At 37.6% G+C, this 23,264-nt stretch overlaps 1 protein-coding gene across 6 annotated transcripts in view; it reads right to left on the reverse strand.

The window, feature by feature from the left end:
- Positions 1–5,263: 5,263 nt before the first annotated feature.
- The window catches only part of CCDC141 (coiled-coil domain containing 141), a 229,045-nt gene continuing 211,044 nt past the window's right edge, over positions 5,264–23,264 (reverse strand). For 2 of the 6 annotated variants that reach the window (XM_047722307.1, XM_047722302.1), the window contains 2 exons: positions 17,599–18,446; positions 13,569–15,163 (listed from right to left, as the gene is read on the reverse strand). In XM_047722307.1, coding sequence (XP_047578263.1) covers positions 14,896–15,163; positions 17,599–18,446 — 1,116 coding nt within the window. In that variant the 3' untranslated portion in view covers positions 13,569–14,895. Of the gene's footprint in view, positions 5,917–6,101; positions 6,134–13,568; positions 15,164–17,598; positions 18,447–23,264 lie in introns of those variants that run through there. The other 4 variants (XM_047722301.1, XM_047722304.1, XM_047722306.1 and 1 more) reach the window with 3 other exon arrangements.

The raw sequence follows: 23,264 nt of genomic DNA on the forward strand, positions 1-23,264 counted from the left end.
TTTTGTAACAGAGCTAGGATATAGAATTTAGGTCTTTAGCTCTTTAAAAGAGTAACATTTAAAAGGAATAATACAGAACAACCCATATCTTTAAAAGAAGTGCTCATTTCTATATGAAGGCAAGGTGATTAAAATAGGTTCAAATGCATGATGTATTTTATCAAATTAGTGTTTCACTATTTTAATAAGCATTGTTTAAGAATTTCAATTAACTTGTAAAAATGTACATAACAACCTCAATAAAAGAAGCATATGTTTATTCAATTTTAAAAAGATTCAAACAAAAATAAATAAAAATAAAATAAAATAAAAAAGATTAAATGCCTGTAGGTTTCTCAGAGCAGCCTTAGTAGAGGGGCTGAGTTTGATCTCATCTACTTTATCTCCAAATGGCCATTCTAAATTAGACATGTAAAGTCATATCTATCATTAAAAAAATAAAATGAAAGTGAAAGTCAACTTTGGTTATAATTTTTTTCTGATAATGTACACAGTGTCATATAATTTAAATAACAATGATACTCATTTTAATATATATGTCTACATTATTAAAATAGAATATGAACTTTGTATTGTATATGAAGTAAAAAATATATGTAGTGTTAATTACGTGAATAGCAAAATTTCCTTGGTAATCACTATTTGCAGAAATGGCAGCAGTAGATTGTGACCACAATCTTCTAAAAATTAGATTGATTACTTTTATTACACAATGTTTAAGTGAGCACACCATAACTCAAGATTTTAGGTCATTTGAAATAGCATAGTCTGGGAACTCAGCTTAAACTTTCCAAATAACACAGGATGTTGACATGGACTTCTTGGCTATTTATCCTCATTGGTGGGATATATAAATCTGAATGTAACTGCAAGTAGTTTCTGATTTTTCCCCCCAGAGGAGTTATAAATATAGAGAATATTTTCCCCATTCTGAATAAACCTTTGGCACATTTTTGAACAGACAAACACTATAGTCATTATGATATATCTGACCTGAGATGGCCCTATGAGACTTAGTTAGGCAGCACCATGGATTTGGAATAAAGAAGTTTGCTATTGTCCTGGTACCTCCCGGTTTTGCAGAGTTCTTGGTGGTGTTGCCTAAATCCTACACATCATCAAAACTATCTGATTAAACATGTGATGCATAATCTGAATTCATTTTCAAACAGGACTCTACCACTCTCAGAGTGGTCTGTATCACTCTAACTTCTTTTAGTGTTTCTTCTATAGAAATCTGTCAATCTATCTCAATGTTTCTATGGAAACCAATGTTGAATTCTTCCATTTTGAATCTTACAAATTTGGAGCATGGATGTAACCAGCATAAAATTATTACATTCAAGGCTTGAACTCTTTAAAACCCAAGGATTTTCTAAAACAGTGTTTCTTGAACTTTAATATGCATAACAATGACTTGAGAATCTTGCTAAAATGATTCAGTAGGTTCTGATTCAGTAGGTCTGGGGTGGAATCTGATGTTCTTCATTTTCAATAAGCTCCCAGGCGATGTTGATGCTGCTGGTCCTTTGTAGAAAGACTTTAAAAGATACCAGATAAAATCAAGCAGTTGACTCATAGCAACTTGTTTTTAGAATATATAATTCCATAGCAGTTGTGAAAAAATATTTTTCTCCTACTTTATAGTAAACTCTTCACTTAAAGAAGAGCAGATATAAAAGGCTGGGGGGCTGCCAAGTGTAAATACACAATGGAGAAATGTTCTTCTTTTCTATCAATCTCAAATTTTGCAGATTGGCTCACACAAGCTAAATCTTAGAGGTTTTCATCGCATAACGTGGAGGAAACTTCCCTGAAGCTAACCCAAGGATTCTCAGGTACGTCCTGGTGGAATGGTCACTTGGAGACTCTGAGGAGGCCTGGGATGACTTTCTGCACCAAGTACTTGTAAAGCTTTCAGATGACAACCATTATGGACATAGATATAATTAGTTGCATTCCTGTATGAGTTTCCAGGTATATATGGATGTGTATGTATATGTGTATGTTTACTTCAAAACAGAACAGAGAAAGTAAGAAGAGAAAACTTAACAACAACAACAACAACAACAAAAAAGGACCCAATACCCTAGAGAAAAACATTAACACACAATTGTAACTGGGTTTGCTTTTCCCCTTCAGCACCGCAATTGTTCCCATCCTTCATCCCATTTGTCATTACATAATGTTGTTATAGCTATTGTTTGTCATCTCATCTTTACCGTATCACCTGTTTATTGCCTTAGATAATATTTCCTGTTTGTGTCTGACATGGAATTCTATTTCAGTGAATTTCACCAGCACAGTTCCATGAACCTGAAAAATATTTAATGTGACCTTTGGATTAAATGATCTATGCAGCATACAATTAGTGACTTAGTGCCCAGCAAAATAGGTTTGCTATTATTTCATCTCTCCTAGACATTTTCTCCTTGAAATTAATGACATGGCAAGAAAATAGAGGAAAAAGTGAATTCAATAGCTAGTTCTTTTTTCATAGAGAAAGGATATGCTCATTGGTGCGCATATAATTCTGAGTGTAACTGCAAGTGATTTCTCATTTTTTTTCTCTAAAGGAGTTTAAATAAAGAGAATATTTTTTCCCATCCTGAATAAACCGGTAAGGGCCTTTTTAGCCAGAATGATGCCATCCGGTTAAACAGTGATTTTGTTGTTTAAGCAGTAAAACTTAAACTGACCCTGCCCACCCCAGGGAACTTACTTAAAAGCAAGTCCTGGAAACCAGTCCCAGGTAGCAAAGCCCAAATACAAGGGTGGGTCAGGCCAGGTGGAGACATCCAATCAGTGGGGGCGCATACTATCTCCCTAGCTACCAAGGAGTATGGACCCCGCCTTTTGGGCACCTTTTAGGTACCAGTTCTGACCAAGGTGATAGGCTAGTTCAAATATCTACTATAGGGTAAATTGTAATTCAGTTGGTCACTTGTGGGTGACCTAGCATGACTGGTCAGCTTTCTCTGTGTGTGTTGCAATCTCATTGGCCACCTGTGCATGGCTAGGCCCAACCACATGGCCTTTGCCCTTAAAAGCTAGTCTGTAAGGCAGAGAGGGGTCGCCTCTTTGCAAGAGATGGCCCGGAACGGTTGGTTTGATTCTCGATGCTTGGCGCGAAATAAAGCTTTGCCTGACCTTCGCTTTGTATCAGTCTCGCTCCTTTAATCATGGACCCATTATTGGGGGACCTTTCAAACCTTTGGCATATTTTCAAACAGAAAATCACTTTATAACATGCCTGGCCTGCTGTGGCCCTAAGAGATTTAGTGGGGCAGCACAGTGTGTTTGGAACACACAAGTTTGCTATTCTCCAGGTACCTGTTTTGCAGAGTTCTTGGCAGCGTTGCCTAAATCCCACACATCATCAAAACTATCTGATTAAACATGTGATGCCTAAACTTGAATTCATTTTCAAACAGGACTCTACCACTCTCAGAGTAGTTTCTTGTGAGGAATCAGTAAATTTGAAATCAGAAAACTATCTTCACTTACTTTGATTACTGTCCAGTTATAAAACAGATCACTATTCTACAATGGAATGTTAAATATGAGTATATTTCCTATCAAATATTAAACACCATGATTTTTCCTCTTGAATTGAGCAGTTGCATTTATTAAGAGCATTTGTGAGTCAATATTTATACAAGAATAAACACCCCTTATCTGCAAGAGGCTGAATGAACTAATCAGATTAAATGTATTATTTTTACAAAGATTTAATGTTTAATGTACAAAGAATTACATTTTAAGAAGCTCCCAGTAGAGCAAAGAAAGAGGTAAGTAAATTATGCTGTTTCTAGGTACTTAGTAGACATAATATACATTTCATTATCCACATGCATAAACCATTAGCAGTAGAAAAGAAATGAACACACAAAACATTTGTTCTTGAAGTAATCATATATGCTTTAATAACTTTAAGAAATGAGCTAGAGAAATCCGCCTTTAAAAACCACATTTAGTACTTCACATGGAAAATTCAAATACAATAGCCAATGGATTTAAAAAAAAAACAACAGCAGCTTCTTGAACATGATTTATGATACAACATTAAAATAAAAGTAACCTCTAAGTTCTATTTTAGAATAACTCCTTTAGGATTGCTATCTATAAGGAATTTAAATGGATTTGTATTTGAAGTTGATACATGTATATATAGATTGGAATTGTGTTTTCCTATTTTGATCTGCTATTTGGGAATCTTGTTTGAAATATACTGGTTTTTAATTATACATTTATAAAACTGGAATTTGGCTGAGTATTTATCTTGTAGGATGCATATAAATACATGTCTGTATTACACCATGCTAAAATTAGAAAAGTCTGTTTCTTCATTAATTCTTGCTCATCAGTTGCTCATAGAACTGGTCCCATCAAGTGTTTCTCCAAACTCATTACATCATACATCACCTGGGCATTTTATATATTACCTAATTCGTACAGATAAGAACTCATACTAACAAACAGGTATACACACACACACAGACACACACACACACACACACACCACACACACACACACACACACACACACACACACACACACACACACACCATTTGTATCACCAAGATCCAAAACACTTGAAATGGTTTTTATTAATTCATAATGATTCTAATGACAGGTGATATTCTGTGCTATATAACTATGGTTAAGACAACTAGTGACAATTTCTCACATTTAAAGAAACTGTATAGATTTGTTGCATTCTAAGACTCCTTGTGAGATAGCATCATTCCTCTAACCGGCTGATGGGTTAGATGTGAAAGCATGGAATGGGACTCATGTCCCAAGAAAACTAGGCCCTGTACCTGAGACTGTGGTCCTAACTTGCTCATGTACACTTGTTATGGTCCATTTTTAATTGTAATAGTAAATTAATATTTGTTCAAATACATATTGTGTTGCTGTAGGTTTGAAAAGAAACTACAATGATACTCTCCTTGCATACGTATTTCTAAGTCCTGGATGGGATCTTAACAGTACTTCACTGTTTATACAGTTATCTTTACAAAGCTTTTGATAAAATACATGTTCAGGGGGCGCCTGGGTGGCTCAGTGGGTTGGGGCCTCTGTCTTCGACTCAGGTCGTGGTCCCGGGTCCTGGGATCAGGCCCCGCATCGGGCTCTCTGCTCAGCAGGGAGCCTGCTTCCTCCCCTCTCTCTCTCTGCCTGCCTCTCTGCCTACTTGTGATCTCTCTCTCTCTCTGTCAAATGGGTAAAATCTTAAAAAAAAAAAATACATGTTCAGTACTTGGCTTTGTGGTGCATCAGTTAGCTTTCTTTTAAGTGATAAAGAATAAACCATTCTATTTTAGACGAATGATACATGTGACCAAAATTGCCTTCAAGAATAGGGAAATAAAGAAAGCACTTCTAGCTAATATTTAGAAAATACAAAATTATTAGTTTCATTGAAATTCCCAATTAAATGGAGGTGTCAAAGTAGTCATGTGTATTCTACCCTTCAATTAATTAATAGACCAAGATATGACTTTATGGCACTGATTACTTTGAAAGTACAATACAATGTCTGACATATTTTAGTTCTGGTTTCTATCAAAAAATCTTAGACTAGCAACATAAGCTCATCCTTGCTTGTAGGAAGTACTAATTCATGAAAGATACATTCATTCTTGCAGTGTAGCAGAGTACCAGCCAATAAATCATCCACCCTGGGATTTGATGTCAGAAGCCAAAAGGGCTCCTTTTCTTCTAATATTAAAATCATTATTGTTGGAGAAAGCTCAGCTCTACAGTGCTCTAATTACAATGTCTTTCTAATTTTTCTCTCTTGGTCTGTTGGTAATGACAATGGCCAGCAAATGATCAAATTTGATTTATGTTCCACATCAAGTATTGCTCTGGTGAGCATCACCTCCTTCACATAATTTATCTCTTTTTTTTTTTTAATTTGAGAGAGAGACAGTGAGAGAGAGCATGAGCGAGGAGAAGGTCAGAGAGAGAAGCAGACTCCCCATGGAGCCGGGAGCCCGATGCGGGACTCGATCCCGGGACTCCCAGGATCATGACCTGAGCCGAAGGCAGTCGTCCAACCAACTGAGCCACCCAGGCGTCCCTAATTTATCTCTTTTGAAATCCCCAAAATATCTTATGAAGCTGCAAGAAAAATCATGCGTGAAATGTTGCAAGTGGATGACAAATATTCATGACGTCTCAAACAAATTTATGTTAAAGGGATAAATTCATGTCGCCTGCCTTTGCCCCGCCCCTGAAAATGCTTGATTCACTGTGATTCATCTATTGCAAACTCCCTGCCTTTCTCCTGGATGCAGTTGTTGCAGACCTGCTTCCAGTAAACTTGCTATGTTCACTAATTGGTTCCAAGAGTTTTTGGTAGATTCATTGGTAAAAAATCATGCTATCTGCAAATAAAGATAGTCTTATAGTCTTATTTCCTCTTTTACAACCTACAAAACTTTTATTTCCTTTCCTGTCTTATTCACTGGCTAGGACTTCCAGTACAATGACGAGTAAGAGCTGTGAGAAGACATTCTTACCTTCTGCCCAATCTTAGGGGCAAAGTGCGCAATCTCTTGCCATTAAGTGTGATGTTAATTACAGGATATCTTTATCAAGCTGAAGAAATTTCTTCTGTGGCTAGTTTTCGGAGAGGTTTTTTTTTTTTTTAAATTATCATGAACACATGCTGAATTTTGTCAAATATTATTCCTGAATCAATTGACATAAGCGTGTGATTTTTCTTTTTTTGCCTGTAGATGTGGTGGATTATATTGATTGATCTTTGAATACTGGACCAGCCTTGCATACCTGGAACAAATCCCACTGGTGTATGTAATTTGACTTACTCATTGTTGTATTTGATTTGTTAGTATTGTGTTGGAAATGCTCATGTCTATATTCATGAGAGATACTGTCTATAGTTTTTCTTTCTTTTAATATCTTTATACGGTTTTAGTATTAGGGTAATTCTGATCTCATAGAATGAGTTTTAAGTGTCATCTCTACTTCTATTTCTTGAAGAAGATTGTGGTGAACTTTATTATTCCTTCCTTAAATATTTGGTAGGTTTACCAGTGAAACTATCTGGGCATAGTACTTTCTTTTTTGACAGCTTATTTATTATTGCTTCAATATCTTAAAGAGATATTGGTTGTCTCTTTCTACTTCTGTGAGTTATTGTAGTCTATATCTTTCAAAGAATTGATCGATCTCATCTCAGTTAATCAAATTTGTGGGCTTAGAGTTTCTTATAGCATTCCCTTATTATTAGGCTTTTAACATCCCAGGATCAGAACTGATATATTTCTATGTTTTCTAAGATATTTAAAAATTTCTCTTGAGATTTATTTTTGGCCCATGTGCTGTTTTGAAGTGTGTTGTTTAATTTCCAAATATTTGGAGATTTTCCAGCCATCTCTCTGATGTTTAGTTTAATCCTGTTGTGATGTAAGAACACACTTCGTATGATTACTATTCTTTTCAATTTAAGTAAGGTCTATTTTACGGTCAAGAATGTGGTCTATTCTGGTGAATGCTTCATGTGAGTCTAAGAAGAACCTATATTCTGCTGTTGCTGAATAAAATACTTTACAAATGTCAATTGGATCTAATTGCTTGATAGTGTTCTTTTAGGTCATATATATCCTAATATTTAGGTGTTAGTGGTCCCATGTATTGAATTTCTCTCTTTTTCTTTACACTGTCATACCACACCTTTGTACTTAGGTTCACATATCTAACCACAGTTTTCCTTTGTGTTACTTTTTCTCATTTTTATTACATACCACCTTGTTTTTTCTTTTTCTTGTTCTTGTATGTGCATTATCATCAACCAAGTAGTCAATTCATTAGGAGTCTTGCTTCCTTTAGAATTCCTAGCATTCCTAGCACATAGGGGGCACTGTTCACACAGAAGATGAATATAACTGCTCATTGATTGGAATGTGCCAAGATCCCCCAAATCAAGAAGAGAACTGAGGCCCTCCAGCATACCCTGGAAATGCTCGTTTGAAAAGCTGTTTGGTGTTTATCAATGAATGTCTCTGGGAGATTTTTCACCAGAGAAAGCCTTGAATTAACTTTTCTAGAACACGGTCCTTGTATTGGCTGCTATGACAAAGAATCATAAACTAGGTGGCTTTAAATAACAGAATTTTTTTTTTCTTTCTCAGTTATGAGGGCTAAAAGTCCAAAATCAAGCCATTGGTAGAACCATGATCTCTCTGAAGCCTCTAAGGAAGAATAGTTTATTAACTCTTCTTGTTCCTTGGGGTCGCAATCTCTGGTGCTCCATAGCTTGCAGAAGCTGACATGGCCATAGATCACTGCTTCTTTTATCACATGGCCTTTTCCTGTGCGTCTCCTTTGTCACCATGTCTGTTCTGGTCTTCTTATAAGAACACTAGGCACTTGGGTTAAGACCACCCTGATACTATTCAATCCAGTACAGTCCTCTACTTGGTAATGAAAAATGTCATGCAGACACATTTTATTGTGGCCTCTAACTCCCTCTCAGGGGGTCCCCACATGCATTTCCTGGATCTAGAGGAAATTCACAGTGAAAGGGAGGATGAAACCCACAGCAGACACTCGGTTTCCTCACCCTGATGTTTGGCTATTTTTCCCTTCCTGTCCTATATTTCCCAACACTTAGTGAAACATAGCACGCAACTCTTTCAGGTTCCTGCATATTCCATTTCCTCACAAGAATTTATCTATTTTAGTGGAGGAAACATTCTTATTTAATCTGATAACTGAGACCAGGATATGATGAGAAATTCTATTGTTCCTTTAAGAGTAATAGAAATGGTAAATATTCATTTTAAGAGGCATCTTCTGGAGCTGCATTAACTTTAATCAAAGGCAGGCCTCCAAGAGTCAACATGGCAACGGCTGCTAGGGAAGACACTTCGGAGCAGATAGACATTTTAGCTTTTCCAATCCTGCCAGGTAACTGGTTTCCTACTTTATTTGCATTTCCAGTGGCCCTGTTTGCCAACAACTTGTTTGTGTGTGGGTTTGCATAATACTTATTACAAAGAAAGGCTCTCTGGCATCATGAGAATAATATGGGTTAGAGACTATTCACTATGAATGAATTATGTTTCTCTATATTTTATCCTTTGAATTTTTATCTCACAAGATTTCATTATATGATTTTTAATGCTAACATGAGATAAAAAAAAATCCCATTTTGTAGTTGTTTGGATCAATGAAGTTCTTGGAAAAGGACAGTTGTTGAATGTCAAAGGGAAAAGTTTATTTCATTAGCTAGCTCTGGACATGTTATTTCACTAGTATTGATATTTAAGTTGCTCCTAAATGGAAAAAGCCATAGCAGGGAGCCATCTGAATACAGATTGAAAACGTCAAAGTATGTAACTATTATTGCTCTGCTTTAAAGAAAAATCAGTTGGATAAATATTTTCCAGCTACTCCTATGGTTAAAATATGTTTCAATTTCAGCCAGTCTTTACTGTGCTAATTGGAAATACATACACATAAACATTCTTTTCTATACAACTCTTTGTATTTCTTTTAAGGAACTACTGTATTGTCCTTTAAGGAAAAATAGGGAAAATATGATACAAAAAGGAGAATCCAAAGAATTGGATTTGCCAGGTCTTGGCTCATACAGATCAAATTGCCATTGAACAGAAGAAAGAGCTATCTGGCCAAACACTCAAACTCCAGAGTCAAAGATGGTTCATCTGGAGGAACGTCATGCATCCAGGCTTCACCACTGATGTTTGGCTGGTTGATGGTGTTATATAAACTCTCACCAACACAAGGAACAGTGATGTGGGGATTCATGGGTAAAGACCAAATTAGCAGCTTTGTGCTTTCCATTTTAAGGCTGAATTCATACACAGCTGATAACATTCAAATCTCATCTCATGTAATGAAAACAGAGAAAATGAATTGTTTTGCTTTAAGCAGGACACCGTTTCATTTAGTGAATGCAAATCTTTTGGCTCTTTGATACAGCTCAAGATTCTGCTCATGGAAAACAGTCTGTCATGCTTTGGCATTTGCACTGACATGCACAATGTCAGAGAATACTAGGAGGATATATTTTATTTTGTTTCAAATAACTTATTTCATGGTCACACTTAAAATAATGTACATACAACAGGAAAGTCAAAAGCTTCAGACGGCAATTTCTAGTAGGGAATAGTCATAAATAAAAACAAAACAAGTGGAACAAGATGCAATACATTTTCCTTTGTTCATTTGAGAAATACTTGAATTTGACTTTTTAAATATTTACATATATAAATGAAATGTTGGTTTCAAATAAGATACAACCAGATTACCAAGATTATTGATTACCACAATAAAATACTGATAATTTGTATAATGTTCTAAAGAAGTACATACCTTCTGGTTTTGGCATTTTGGACATAGTCATTGTAGTGTGCCCACATACTTCATGATTAGAACCTGATTCTGACTGGTTAATGTCCATAATAAGAAAGAATAATCAGGTAAAAAATACATCTCTCTCTTTTTATATTCCCCCACTAACTCTCTCCAGAAAAAGAAGAAAAAAACTAGGTTTATCTTGGTTTACCTCCAACAACAATTCAAGAAATATTTATTGAGTATGACTATGGCTTGGGTGCTGGGAGTATAATGATGAACAGGGCTGTCACAGATCCTGCTGATAAATATCTCACACTCTAGCCTGAGAAGACTGATGCTCAAACATGCAATTTCAATGCTGTGTATCAAGGGACATGACAAGGGTAGCTCAGGAGCTGACAGTGCACACAGCAGGAACATCTATACTGGACTTGATGGCTCAGAAGGCTTCCTGGGGAAGGTTGTGTCTCAAATGGACCAAGAAGGATATGTAGGAGTTAAGCCACAAAAAGAGAGGGTAGGATATAATAAGGGAGATCTGGGAAGAAAGGACTAGAGAGAAGAAAGAGCATGATAGGTTAAAAACCTGATGAAAATTGTGACTTTGTGGGGGGATCAGAAGAAATGGAACAGAGATTAGGAAGGAGAGGGCAGGTACTAAAGGGCCTTGTGTAACACTTGAAGACATTTAAACTTGAGTGAAGCAGTCAGAAGGTTCTTACAGTAATCTATTTTAAGCCTGCATCTTGATTATAAATGAGAGTTAACATTATTGAAAAAAATAACTAATTGTTTGCTACTTCTTTTTCCAAAGATTTTATATAATTTAGAATACACAGAGATTTGAATGTAAGGATTCCAGCAGTAAATATCTCTGAGAGTTAAGTGTGAAAAAAATGTTACCACAAAATGTTTATGTTTATATACTTTTTACTAGAAAATCAGAACTGGAAAACAATGATTTTGCCTTTGAGGAAGCTCAAAACACATTTTGTGTTGTGTTCCTTTAAGGTGTCAAGTACATGTTTCTTTTTTTATTTTTTTTTAAGGTTTTATTTATTTATTTATTTGACAGACAGAGAGAGATCACAAGTAGTCAGAGAGAGGGGGGAAGCAGGCTCCCCACTGAGCAGAGAGCCCAATGCAGGGCTCGATCCCAGGACCCTGAGACCATGACCTGAGCCAAAGGCAGAGGCTTAACCTACTGAGCCACCCAGGTGCCCCACATGTTCCTTTTACTCTTCCTTGTCACTTACATTTTCTTGTTGAGAAGTATTTTGATATTACTTACTGTCTGGAATTTTCTCTAGAAGAAAATGGATATGGATGGATACACACACACACACACACACACACACACACATACACATATATATATATTAAAAAGGAAACATTTGAATTCCTAGTTTTTCAATTTTAATCAGTAATTTTAGTACATAATTTCATAAGGAGAATTCTTTGATCAAGACAGAAATCTTACCAAAAGGAAAATCACACTTAAGTCTTTGAAATTAAAATATAACCAGAAGAATAACTGAATAGCTTATTATTCTTCACTGCTGTGGAAATTACTAGATAGTCAATTGATAGCACAAAAGAATACATAGGTAGGTAGGTATGTAAATGGATGGATGGGTAGATGACCAGATGGATGGATGGATGAATGGATAGATGAATGAATGGTTGGACAGATAGACTGATATATAGGTAACTAGCTGAACTATATCTTGAATTTCAGCATAATGCTTTTCCCCAATATTTGAGCTCTATGTGTGTATGCATATATGTGTGTATATGCTTATATTTGATATATGTCAAATACATATTATATTTGGTATGTGCATCAAATACATCAGGGGTTTATACCTTATTTAGTCACACACCGTGGGTGGATGGATATACATATATCCCACCCTGCTGCTCACTAACGCTCCCCATTAGCCTTTAACCGGCAAGCAATAGGTAAAGCAAACAAGCAAGTCCTATGCCCTAACAACCTCTAGCCACAAATTCAACTAAGATGGCAAAATGGGAAAGCAGATCTTACTCAATTAACAAGAAAGAGACAGAGAGTGGGACAGGAACTTGTCATTTGATCTTGCCTGCCCTCTTTGGACATGACTAGAGTTTACTATTTCGCTTCAACATGGAAAAAGCAGTTAAGCAAGATACGTAAAATATGTGGGGGCACCTGGGTGACTCAGTGGGTTAGGCCTCTGCCTTTGGCTCAGGTCATGATCTCAGAGTCCTGGGATCATACCCCGAATTGGGCTCTCTGCTCAGTAGAGAGCCTGCTTCCCCCTTTCTCTCTCTGCCTGCCTCTCTGCATACCTGTGATCTCTGTCTGTCAAATAAGTAAATAAAATCTTTTTTAAAAAGTTACATAAAATATGTGAAAATGGACAAAATGGATAGGAGACTTAAGAGACTATGAGTTCCCTAGGACCTTGTATATATAAGCTTTTAGCTCATTTCTGTCAAAATTTGGAAGAAAATTAAGAGATTTAATTGTTTAATTAAATTGATGCACAGAAAAAAATGTCAACTTTACTCAACCACAGATTTCGTATCTTCAAATAACATTCAGTAGCTTTTTAATATTAACATGAATATATTACATTTAAATATTTTTATTATTATAGAAAGAAAGTCTTGCAGTAACATAATTGGTTCCTTCTCTTTATCAAAAATCTATTATAAATTATTCTTTCAACTGAAGATTTTGCTCTACCATGACAAGACTATGTTTAAAATTTAAAAACAGGGGCCCCTTGGTGGCTCAGTGGGTTAAACCTCTGCCTTCAGTTCAGGTCATGGTCTCAGGGTCCTGGGATCAAGCCCCACATCGGGCTCTCTCTCGGTGGGGAGCCTATTTCCCCCTCTTTCTCTCTGACTGCTTCTCTGCCTACTTGTGATCTCTCTGTCTGTCAAATAAATAAATATACTCTTTATTTTATTTTATTTTATTTTATTTTAAAGATTTTATTTATTTGTTTGATGGACAGAGATCACAAGTAGGCAGAGAGGCAGGCAGAGAGAGAGGAGGAAGCGGGCTCTCTGCTGAGCAGAGAGCCCGATGCGGAGCTCGATCCCAGGACCCTGGGATGATGACCTGAGCTGAAGGCAGAGGCTTTAACCCACTGAGCCACCCAGGCGCCCCATAAATAAACTCTTTAAAAAAAAAAAACCCAAATACTTCTCTCATTCATGTTTATTTTTAAAAGGAATCAAAAAGAGGTCCTCTTTTCTAAATAATATATTTCAGAAATGCACAGGAAAATTCTTTAATATTATAGTGATAATCAGAAGAAAAGGACAGAATTCACCTTATGTAGTCTTATTACATACTTTTCCCCTAGATCATACTAAATGCACCCTCATAAGTTAATTTCAAGTCTTTGAAAAAGATATAATCTTAAGAAACTAGAAAGGAATTTAAGTTCCAATTTATAAAACATCACCTTTCCACATGGGAAAGGTTGGAAATCACAGACTAATACCACTCCATAAATATTCCAAAGAAACAACATATGAATGAGATAGTGGGCAGGAGGCAAAATGATAATAAGTCACATCAAATAATATAATTAACTTCAGGCTTCATAGAATGCTTTCCATTTTCCAAATCTTTACAAGACATGCAAAGAAAATTCTCAATTGTCCGAGAGGTAGATGATAAACTCATTTTCCAAATGGGAAACTGAGGCAAAGGGATGTCTTTTCTACAGGCTGCAAAAAAATGGTCAGCAGCAGAATGAAGAGAAGATGCAGGAAGAACAGGTTGCCATTGTGTATGCATGGCTGTCCAAACCCTGACAGCCACATGACAGGGATTACATTAGTCCATCTGCAGCCCGTGCCCCATTTTACTCTATGACAGGTACAGTTGATGGAAGTTTGAGCCTCCATCTAAAGTTGACAGCACATCTATTTGCTATTGTGAAACCTGTGAGATCAACTTGAGGAATGATTATTTACAGTGGCCTCCTCAGACTTAGGAAGGCAGGCAAGGTTGAAACTACATAGAATGTATTTCAATAAATGAGATTAAGACATGAAATGCAATGAAAGGACAGCTGATGTGATAAGGTAAATTACAGCTTCTCATCAATATTTCTCCTGTTATTCTACAGAGATGTTTATGAGTATAATTAAAAATAAATTCTCAAACAATTGGATTTGAAATTTAATTCATATCTCTCTATTGATGTGAGCCTTGACATACATGCTCTTAAGTGAGGAGGGAATAAACCTAGTGTAATTTTACTGGGCTTTATATTGAACACATCTCTTTCTAGAATACAAAAATGTATGTTTATCTGCTGCTAAGAACTTACCAAGCTCCTCAAATATACTAAAACACTAAAAGAAAATTTGCTTATTTCACAGAGTTTGGTATTAGCCAAGCAAACAATATGGCTAGAACAAGGGTACACTTAGAGGAGAGATATAGGAAGATGTGGGAGATGCAGAAAAATAAACAACCACCTTTGGGCTCGTGAGAATGACGTCCAAGAGTGCCAACCCCGCAGTTACTGTGCAAGGACCCAGTACATGAGGGACACACTAATATAGATGACACACAGTGTTACCCAGTTTATTCTTGTGATTGGTGGCCGGTGGTTACCTGTCACGTGGAGGATGACATTGGAAGAGAGAATGCCACTAGAGTTTTGGGCCCGAGCCACATAGAGGCCTGCGTCTGCCTCACATACCTTCGGAATGAATACCGAATGTCTTGTCTCCTTGTGTAAAACCTGTAAGTGCCCATCAGCAGACAATTTCTGGCCCTTCTTGTACCTGAAGCAGAGAGTCAGTTTTTAAAGTCAGGATCGCTGTAAATTCACATCATTTCTAAGCTCTAAAACCCATTGCAAACAAGCCCATTACCATTGTAATATTCTCTTTCTAGTATTAGCAGGAATTTTGCAGCTACCATGGATTCCAATGGGGCTGTTCATCCTTGAAGCAGAGATTGGAGACTTGTGGCCTGAGAAGTGCTTGACCGGATCAGACCATATTTTTCAAAAAAATTGAATTTTTGAACAACATTAAACAGTTGAAATACTGCATGTGAAAATTCAGATATCTAACTATTCTTTAAAAAAACACTGAACAGGGTGCCTGGCTGGGTCAGTCGGTTGAGTGTCTGACTCTTGATTTCAGCTCGGGTCATGACCCCACGGTTGTGAGATCAAGCTTCCTGTGGGACTCTGCACTGGGCCTGGAGCCTGCTCAAGATTGTCTTTCTCCCTCTCCCTCTGTCCCTCCCTGTGCCCCAACTCTCTCTCTCTCTAAAACAAACAAACAAACAAACAAACAAACAACAACAACAACAACACCCCACAAGAAAAACGAAGCCCATCTGGTCACAAGAGGGCCACCATTTGCTTATGGCAACAATTACCTAGAGTGTGAAATGGGACTCCTCTATTTGGCTTGTGTCATTCTTTCAGCTGCTATGGAATAAGAGCCTGTGAGTTCTGGGAGTCTATATTGGAGGAAGACTCATCCATCCCATCATAGTCACCCCACAAGATCCATGTGAGAACAAAAATATGCTGTTTTGGAGGAAGGTACTTATACAACATTTCCTGGCAAAATAAGTTCATTTCATTTTTATGAATTAATTTCATTAGCAGAAAATGATTTATAATTATAAAAGACATTTATGTAATTGGATTATTACCATTAATGATATGTTTCTAAAAGTTTCCTATGAACGTGAGTACTTAGCTGCCTCTTTTTAGGAAGCAAACAATTTATTTTGTATATTCTAGATTCTCATTTATTTATATCCATGTTCCTTCACTTAAGGAGTGGTGACAAACCAGAATCATTTTCTGTTCCCATTGCTTATGTGATAATTTTGCATTTTTATGAGTGTCCTAAGAATGTTTATTTCCAAGAGCTTGCTAGTTGGTAATTGAGCAAAATCACTGTAAATCCAAAAGCAAGATATTTTTTCACAACACTGTGATAATTCCTCAACAGTAAATACTAACTAAGTTATTTGTTGTGTGGACAAAACCAAGAAACACTGCAGACAACATTTTTCTTTCGGGTGAACTGATATTTAATAATGAATTAAATAGTTTTTAAATTCATAAATATGAAATTCCTGATCTATAAAAAACCATGCAGTTGTAAAAACAAGACCATAAGACAAAAGCATGAATGGCTGCTTTGTAGCACAAGTGTAATCTCTCCTCATCATCTGAGAGACCCAAGTTTTCTCATAGATTCTTTTGGTAACCAACTCACACTTCAAGTATCATCAGTGGGCACACGTAATAGTTGAAACTGTTGATGTAACGTCTACTGAAATACTATGATAAATAAATGCTATTTTACTTATCTTAGTTTATGAATATGAATTCAGTCTCACATATTTGTAACTTTGTCCTCAGAGAAATCTAACCACATGAAAAATTTCTAAATGTTTAGAAGTAACCCACATAGTGAGAAAGTGAGAACTACTTTTAAAACAACAGTGATTCAAAACTTGTATTCTGCAGCTTACTCTCTATTAAAACAAATACGCTAAAAATTAATGTCTCCAGAGGGAAATCTTATTGTTCACAGCTCAGTTATTACACCACCTTTCAAAAATGGGTTTATTACCTGTCACTGGGAGTAACTGTGAAAGAAATATTTTTATTCCTTCTCTCACACTGAAGAAATTTATAGAAAGAAATCTTAGTGAAACAAACAAATATTACAAAAGTGATGTGTGACTCTGTTGGTAAGAGGGAAAAGATGAAATAGGTAAATGAAAGAAAAGGAGAAAACCCAAATTCTTACTTTTTTTATCGAATACAGGATGTTAAGTTAAATATCATGCTTATGTAGAAATAAGCAATAAGAATTTCAACTCAATCTTCAGAAACGTGGAATGTTAGACTAATACCAAAAAAAAAAAAAAAAAAAACCCCAAACAACAACAAAAAAACCCCAAAAAACAAAAAACCAAACCCCACAAAAGAGCACGGCTAAGTTGCAATGCCTTTGGAGTTGGTTACGTTGATTATTTTATGTGGTTCCTTTTGCTTTCTTCTGGGGATTAGCCATGCTGTGCCTACAGGGAGAGTTGGGGGTTGGTGTGAGGTTGAATCATGCGAGGTACAGGGTTGCAGAATACTAATCAGCTATCCCTACACCTTTAAGTTAGTGCGCAGAGAATGATTTGCTCCATCATTTAATGTGTTTATGACTTGTCATTATAAGCTACCCACCATGTCAGAGTAGGCTCTGGAAATCCTGTTACTTCAACTTCCAAAGTCACTGGCGAACCTTCTGTGACAGTTACATTAGACAGGAGTCTGGAGAAATTAGGTGCCTGGCCAGCGAGGCTGACCACAGTGTTCTTTGCTGATGTGCATTTAATCTCGTCTTGGGGGACCATTTGCCTCTGATAGGCCCGTCCGGGGTCTGAGAGAAACCCAAGGCCTGGGAATGCATCCTGGGAAGCATGCAGCCTGTCTTGGGGTTTAGTGATGTTATTACCGACATGCACTTTCTCCTGGGTTTCTAGCAAACGTCCCTGAGCCTGAGGGTGCTGCTGTGAAGCTCTCTCATGCACGTCACTCAGCATGCTCTCTGGATGTTTAGCCCTGATTGTGCAGAAGGCAGTACTTTTTTCCAGAAATCCTCCGGAGGTTAATGGGAGCTCAGCTTTGAACTGGGGGTAAGGCCTCTCAAAATGACTTGAGAAAGTTTTTCTCTCATCATTGTAAGTGTCAGCAAAAGCAGCAGGGGGTGGAATGCCCGAGGCCTGGGCCTCCCCTGGCCTGCTGGCCCCAGTCTGCATCTTGTAGCTGCTTGTGTGAATGCTGAGGGAAGGGCTGGCACGCTTTTCCATGTCCATGTCAGCTGGGCCAAGCGGGGGATCGGGGCTTCCCGGGAGTGGAGGCAAGGAGATGTCATCAGGTGAGACACATTCATATTCTTCTCCTGAAAGCGTGTCTGTAGGCAAGAGCTGGCCTTGGACAGCACCCTCTCTGTCAGAGAGCAGCTGATTCAGGTGCTGGGGAGATTGACCCTCTCCTGTTCCACTGATGGCCAGAACACCTGCTCCCTGCGCCTTCAAAACAGAAAAGGCAAAGCTTCGGGTTAGTCACTGAGTTTTCTTTTTCCAGGCCTCAACTTCGATCAGGCAGACAATCTGAGAAAACCTACAAGTGAGTTAAAGCTTGGGGCCCTGGCACAAGTGGTACAGAATTTGAAACCATCAGTCTGTGGAACCTGGGCCTAGTCCCATGCCATGACTAAGGAGCTGGTAAACTGACCTCCAGTCTCTGAATGAAATGTGATCGGCCTTATGAAACAGAGGCAAGAAAGCCCTAGTTTTCACCTATAATGAGGGGGTTGAATTGGATCAATGTCTTCCAAATCATGATCTGAGGAATCTCCTCCCACCAGCAAATTCTGCTTTGTGTTATGGGTCTAGACTCCATGGGGACACATAGTTCCTAAATCTCAGAGGCTCCCTTGTTAGGCGATCCCTCAGACCCTCCTAAGAATAACCCCTCTTTCTTTCTTAGGAAAGCCACTCATTATTATTACTGTGGTGAATTATGCACAATATGAGACTTAGCATTTTAAGCATTTTTAAGTGTATAGTTCAAAGGTGTTAAGTACACTCACATTGATGCAACCATCCATCATCCCCCTCCAGAACTTTTCCATCTTTCCAGACTTAAACTCTGTACCCATTAAACACTAAGTTCTCCATTCTCTCCTCTCACCAGTCCCTCCTACTTTCTGTCTTTAGCAATTTGATAACTCCATATACCTCATATGGAGAAAGCCATTTTTAATGACTGGTTTTATTTTCTTAAAGCTCCTTATTTTTATTCTTCCATTGAAAAGTACCTAGTAAGCACTTGTTTCCTACTAAGTACTATGCCAGACATTGGTGAGATGAAATGAGTAAAAGTAAACCAAGTCTGTGCTTTCAGAGAGGTAAGAGCCTAGTGGGGGAGGTAGATATCAATAGAACAAACACACGTTATGGTCTTCCACAAAAGAACACCAGATATAAAAGGGGAAGGCCTGCCACTCATCCTTCCGTGCCATGTGGAGCGCAGGTCATGCTAGGAGCCTGTGAAAGGCAGTCCTTCACCTCCTGCTTACGCTGATCTAGTATTTCTTCCTGCTAATCCGTGTCTCTGGTTTCAGAAGATACTCAAATATCCTTTCTGGCATAGATTCGAAAGAGCACTGAAGCTGAAAGGGATCTCATCTATCTCAACCTGCTGTTTTTTATCTACGTTTTTTTTCCTTTCCTCAGTATTTGGGTGCATTTTTACTTACTTAACAATTACCACGTTTTGTCCTATTGCTACTATGTGCACCTAAGAAAGTTAGGTCTCGCCTTGACTTTGAGTTCTTCATTTTAGCTCATAGTCCTGCCCCTGACATATATTTTATACATAATTTTTGAGAAATAAATATGTTTCAGGTTGAAGATCAGAAGCAAAAACAAAACAATGTTCCTTCTATTTTCTCAGAGATACAAATGGTCCTCAGAGAAAGCACAAGTGCAGCTTTAGTGAAAGTGGTTTCCTTCAGCCATTTAGTAGAAGTTAAAAGCCTAGGTCTAAAAATAAGCCAGAAGGGACGCCTGGGTGGCTCAGTTGGTTAAGCGGCTGCCTTCAGCTCAGGTCATGATCCCAGAGTCTTGGGATCGAGTCCCACATCGGGCTCCTTGCTTGGCAGGGAGCCTGCTTCTCCCTCTGACTCTGCCTGCCACTCTGCTTGTGCTCACTCTCTCTCTCTCTCTCTCTCTCTCTCTCTCTCTCTGACAAATAAATAAATAAAATCTTTAAAAAAATAAAAAATAAAAAAAATAAAAATAAGCCAGAAGTTTTTTTAAAAGCTCTTGTAATTAAAAAAAAAATTACTAAATAAGCACATAGGCAATAGGAAATGCCCCTCCTTCTTCGGCTTGGCTCTGCCTTTGTTTTCTTTTTCAAAGGGACTTTGATCCAACTCCTATTCAGTCTAGGAAATCTCCTCCACGACATTCTGGTAACCTCTGTTTGAACACTTTTCCCAAAAGGGTGCTTTCTTTGAGAAGAATTTTATGCTTTACTTGTGTTTAGAATCTCTTCCTGGGGCACCTGGGTGGCTCAGTGGGTTAAGCCTCTGCCTTTGGCTCAGGTCATGGTCTCAGAGTCCTGGGATCGAGTTCCGCATCAGGCTCTCTGCTCAGTGGGGAGCCTGCTTCCCCCTCTCTCTCTCTGCCTGCCTCTCTGCCTACTTGTGATCTCCATCTGTCAAATAAATAAATAAAATCTAAAAAAAAAAAAAAAAAAAAGAATCTCTTCCTGTATTTAGCAAAGCTATGCCTTCACTCAGTATCCAACAACGTATCTGAGCTGGCCTCCCCGAGCAACACAGATGTCTGACTGCTCTCCTCTTTTAACAGCCTTTTGACTATTTGGAGAATTGGTGCCATGACCTCTCAGTCTCTTTCATTGAACTAAAACCTCCAGGTCTTCATCTGCCTTGACTCTAGGACTTTTATCATCCTGGTCACCTTTTGGGAAGTCTCACTCCCACTGAGCTATAAGCTCCCTCACAGCAGGGACATTCATTAATAGGAGGGTCATCCATAGCCAGGCAACTTCTTAATGACTTCTTTGGGGAAACTGTGTCTTTCCAGAGAAGAATAATGTTTAAGAATTGTCTGAAAAATTGTAACAAGTTTAGGAGAGAAACTTGAGCAAGAATCCAATCTAGTCTCCTCACTCCTCCTCGCCTCTTGGGGAAGAAATGACTTAGTCAGCCGCAGGTTTAGACGGAGCATGCTCAGCTCTGGCTTTCTGAGGCCTTTCTTGTCGATCTACCTTCCAGAAGATGTGTGTATTCACACTCACTCTAAAGTCTGAAAGGGCCTGTACAGAAAGCCTGTGGTTCTCTAGCTGTGCACCCAAGTGTCTGGGTAGGCAGTCTATCTAAATCAGCGATGAAGTTTTAGGAAACCCCCTAGAAAAGTCCAAGCTATGTTCCCTAAGCCAGTTTTTATGAGTGATTGATTCCTGACTCTTGTGCCTCTTGTTCAGATGGCGCCAAACTCAGAAGGCAATCCGAGAACATTATTTTTTTTACCCTGTACAATTCCTAAAGTAGAAAAATGCTGTCCACAGAAAATAACACTACCAGATAATTTCTACTGATAATAAGAGAGAGAGAGTGTTATCAAATCTTTTTCTAGAAACATTTCAACTTATTAATGCTCCCCTTAAATATGTTTATTTCCAGGATTTATTTACTTTCAGATGGGAACTACTCAGTGGACCAACACCTCCTTGATCTATATGATACATTTTTGTTAAAGTGATTATATTAGTTTTTTTGTTTCTATAAGAATCAGATGTGACTATGATTCATACTGAGTTTTTAATCAGCTAAAATTTTCTACCTTCTCTATTAATGCCATTGACAAAAGTGTTGAACACTGCAGAGTTTAGGACAAAGTCAGATGTCTCCCCAAGGCAAGGCACACTGTCTTCCAGGTTGACACTGTTGAACTACCTAACATTCTTGGAACAGTTATAACCTGACCAAACTCATTCAGTTCACATCTTTCCACCTACTGTAAGAGAGAGATCATGAATGTGTTTATCAAATGATTTTTTGAAGTCACAGTAAATTTTGCCCATGGCACTAACCTAGAATTATCCATTAAATAATCATTTCACAAAGCAAAATAAGGTGAATTTAATACAATTTTTCCTGAGTCAATCCATGTTGGCCCTTGGCACTTCTTCCTTTATTCTCAAAGACAAATAACCTTTCAGTTTTTAGGTCATTATGGAATTTTACAAAACTTCCTTTTTAATTTTAATTAATTTTTGAAGTTCAAGTATAATTAACATACAGTGTTAAATGTGTTGCATGGTAGAGATGTTTGTAGCTACACTTGAGGTGAGCACAGTGTAACATATAGACTTGCTGAATCACTATGTACACCTGTACAATGGTACTTTAATTTAAAAAACAATAAATTATAAAGCAAATGATAAAAAAGTACCTACAATAGATATTTTTGATACTGCCAACTGTAATTAAGTATCAACACTATATGTCATTATTTTTTTCTTTTTTGTAGCGATATACTTAATCCAGGCAGGTGGATCCAGACTACTTTCTCTGTGAGATGAGAGGGTATTGATTAACCCGTGGTGTTGTGTTCTACTCCATCTGAGCAACTGATCCCCACCCCCCATATTAGTTTGGTTCTAAGACTGTGGGGGGAATTAAGTAACCGGTTCTTAAATTTTTAAATTATCTTTTCTATGATATGTTACCTCCAAACTGGACTGTCAGATAATGTATATTAAGGGGGACTTTGAAAACATAAATTTGTTTTAAATTTGCTCTTCTTGGGGTGCAACAACGAAATATCACTGTACAGTGGGGGAATGATGCCTTCATTGCCTGTGTGTCTCTGGCTCTGAGTTGTACAGGATTGGGCTGCTATACCTCCTAGCAAAAATGAATTGATTCTATATAAGTATAGTTTAAATGAGCTCAGCTCAAAGAAGGCTTCCAACTTATCTGCTTTTGTTGGCAGTATCTTCAACCTATGAGAATTATATCTGAGTCTTAAACTGGCAACATCACTTCCCAGCTATGATTTCCTTTATGGTCTGGGAAAGCCCTTATTGATTTACTTCATGGAATTAAAAATCCTTAATACCAGGAGTCAAGATGGTGGAGAAGTAGCAGGCTGAGACTACTTCAGGTAGTGGGAGATCAGCTAAATAGCTTATCTAAAGATTGCAAACACCTACAAATCCAATGGGAGATTGAAGAGAAGAAGAACAGCAATTCTAGAAACAGAAAATCAACCACTATCTGAAAGGTAGGACTGGCGGAGAAGTGAATCCAA

Source organism: Lutra lutra, chromosome 3, assembly GCF_902655055.1.
Source record: "Lutra lutra chromosome 3, mLutLut1.2, whole genome shotgun sequence".
In the NCBI taxonomy this organism is placed as follows: Eukaryota; Metazoa; Chordata; class Mammalia; order Carnivora; family Mustelidae; genus Lutra; species Lutra lutra.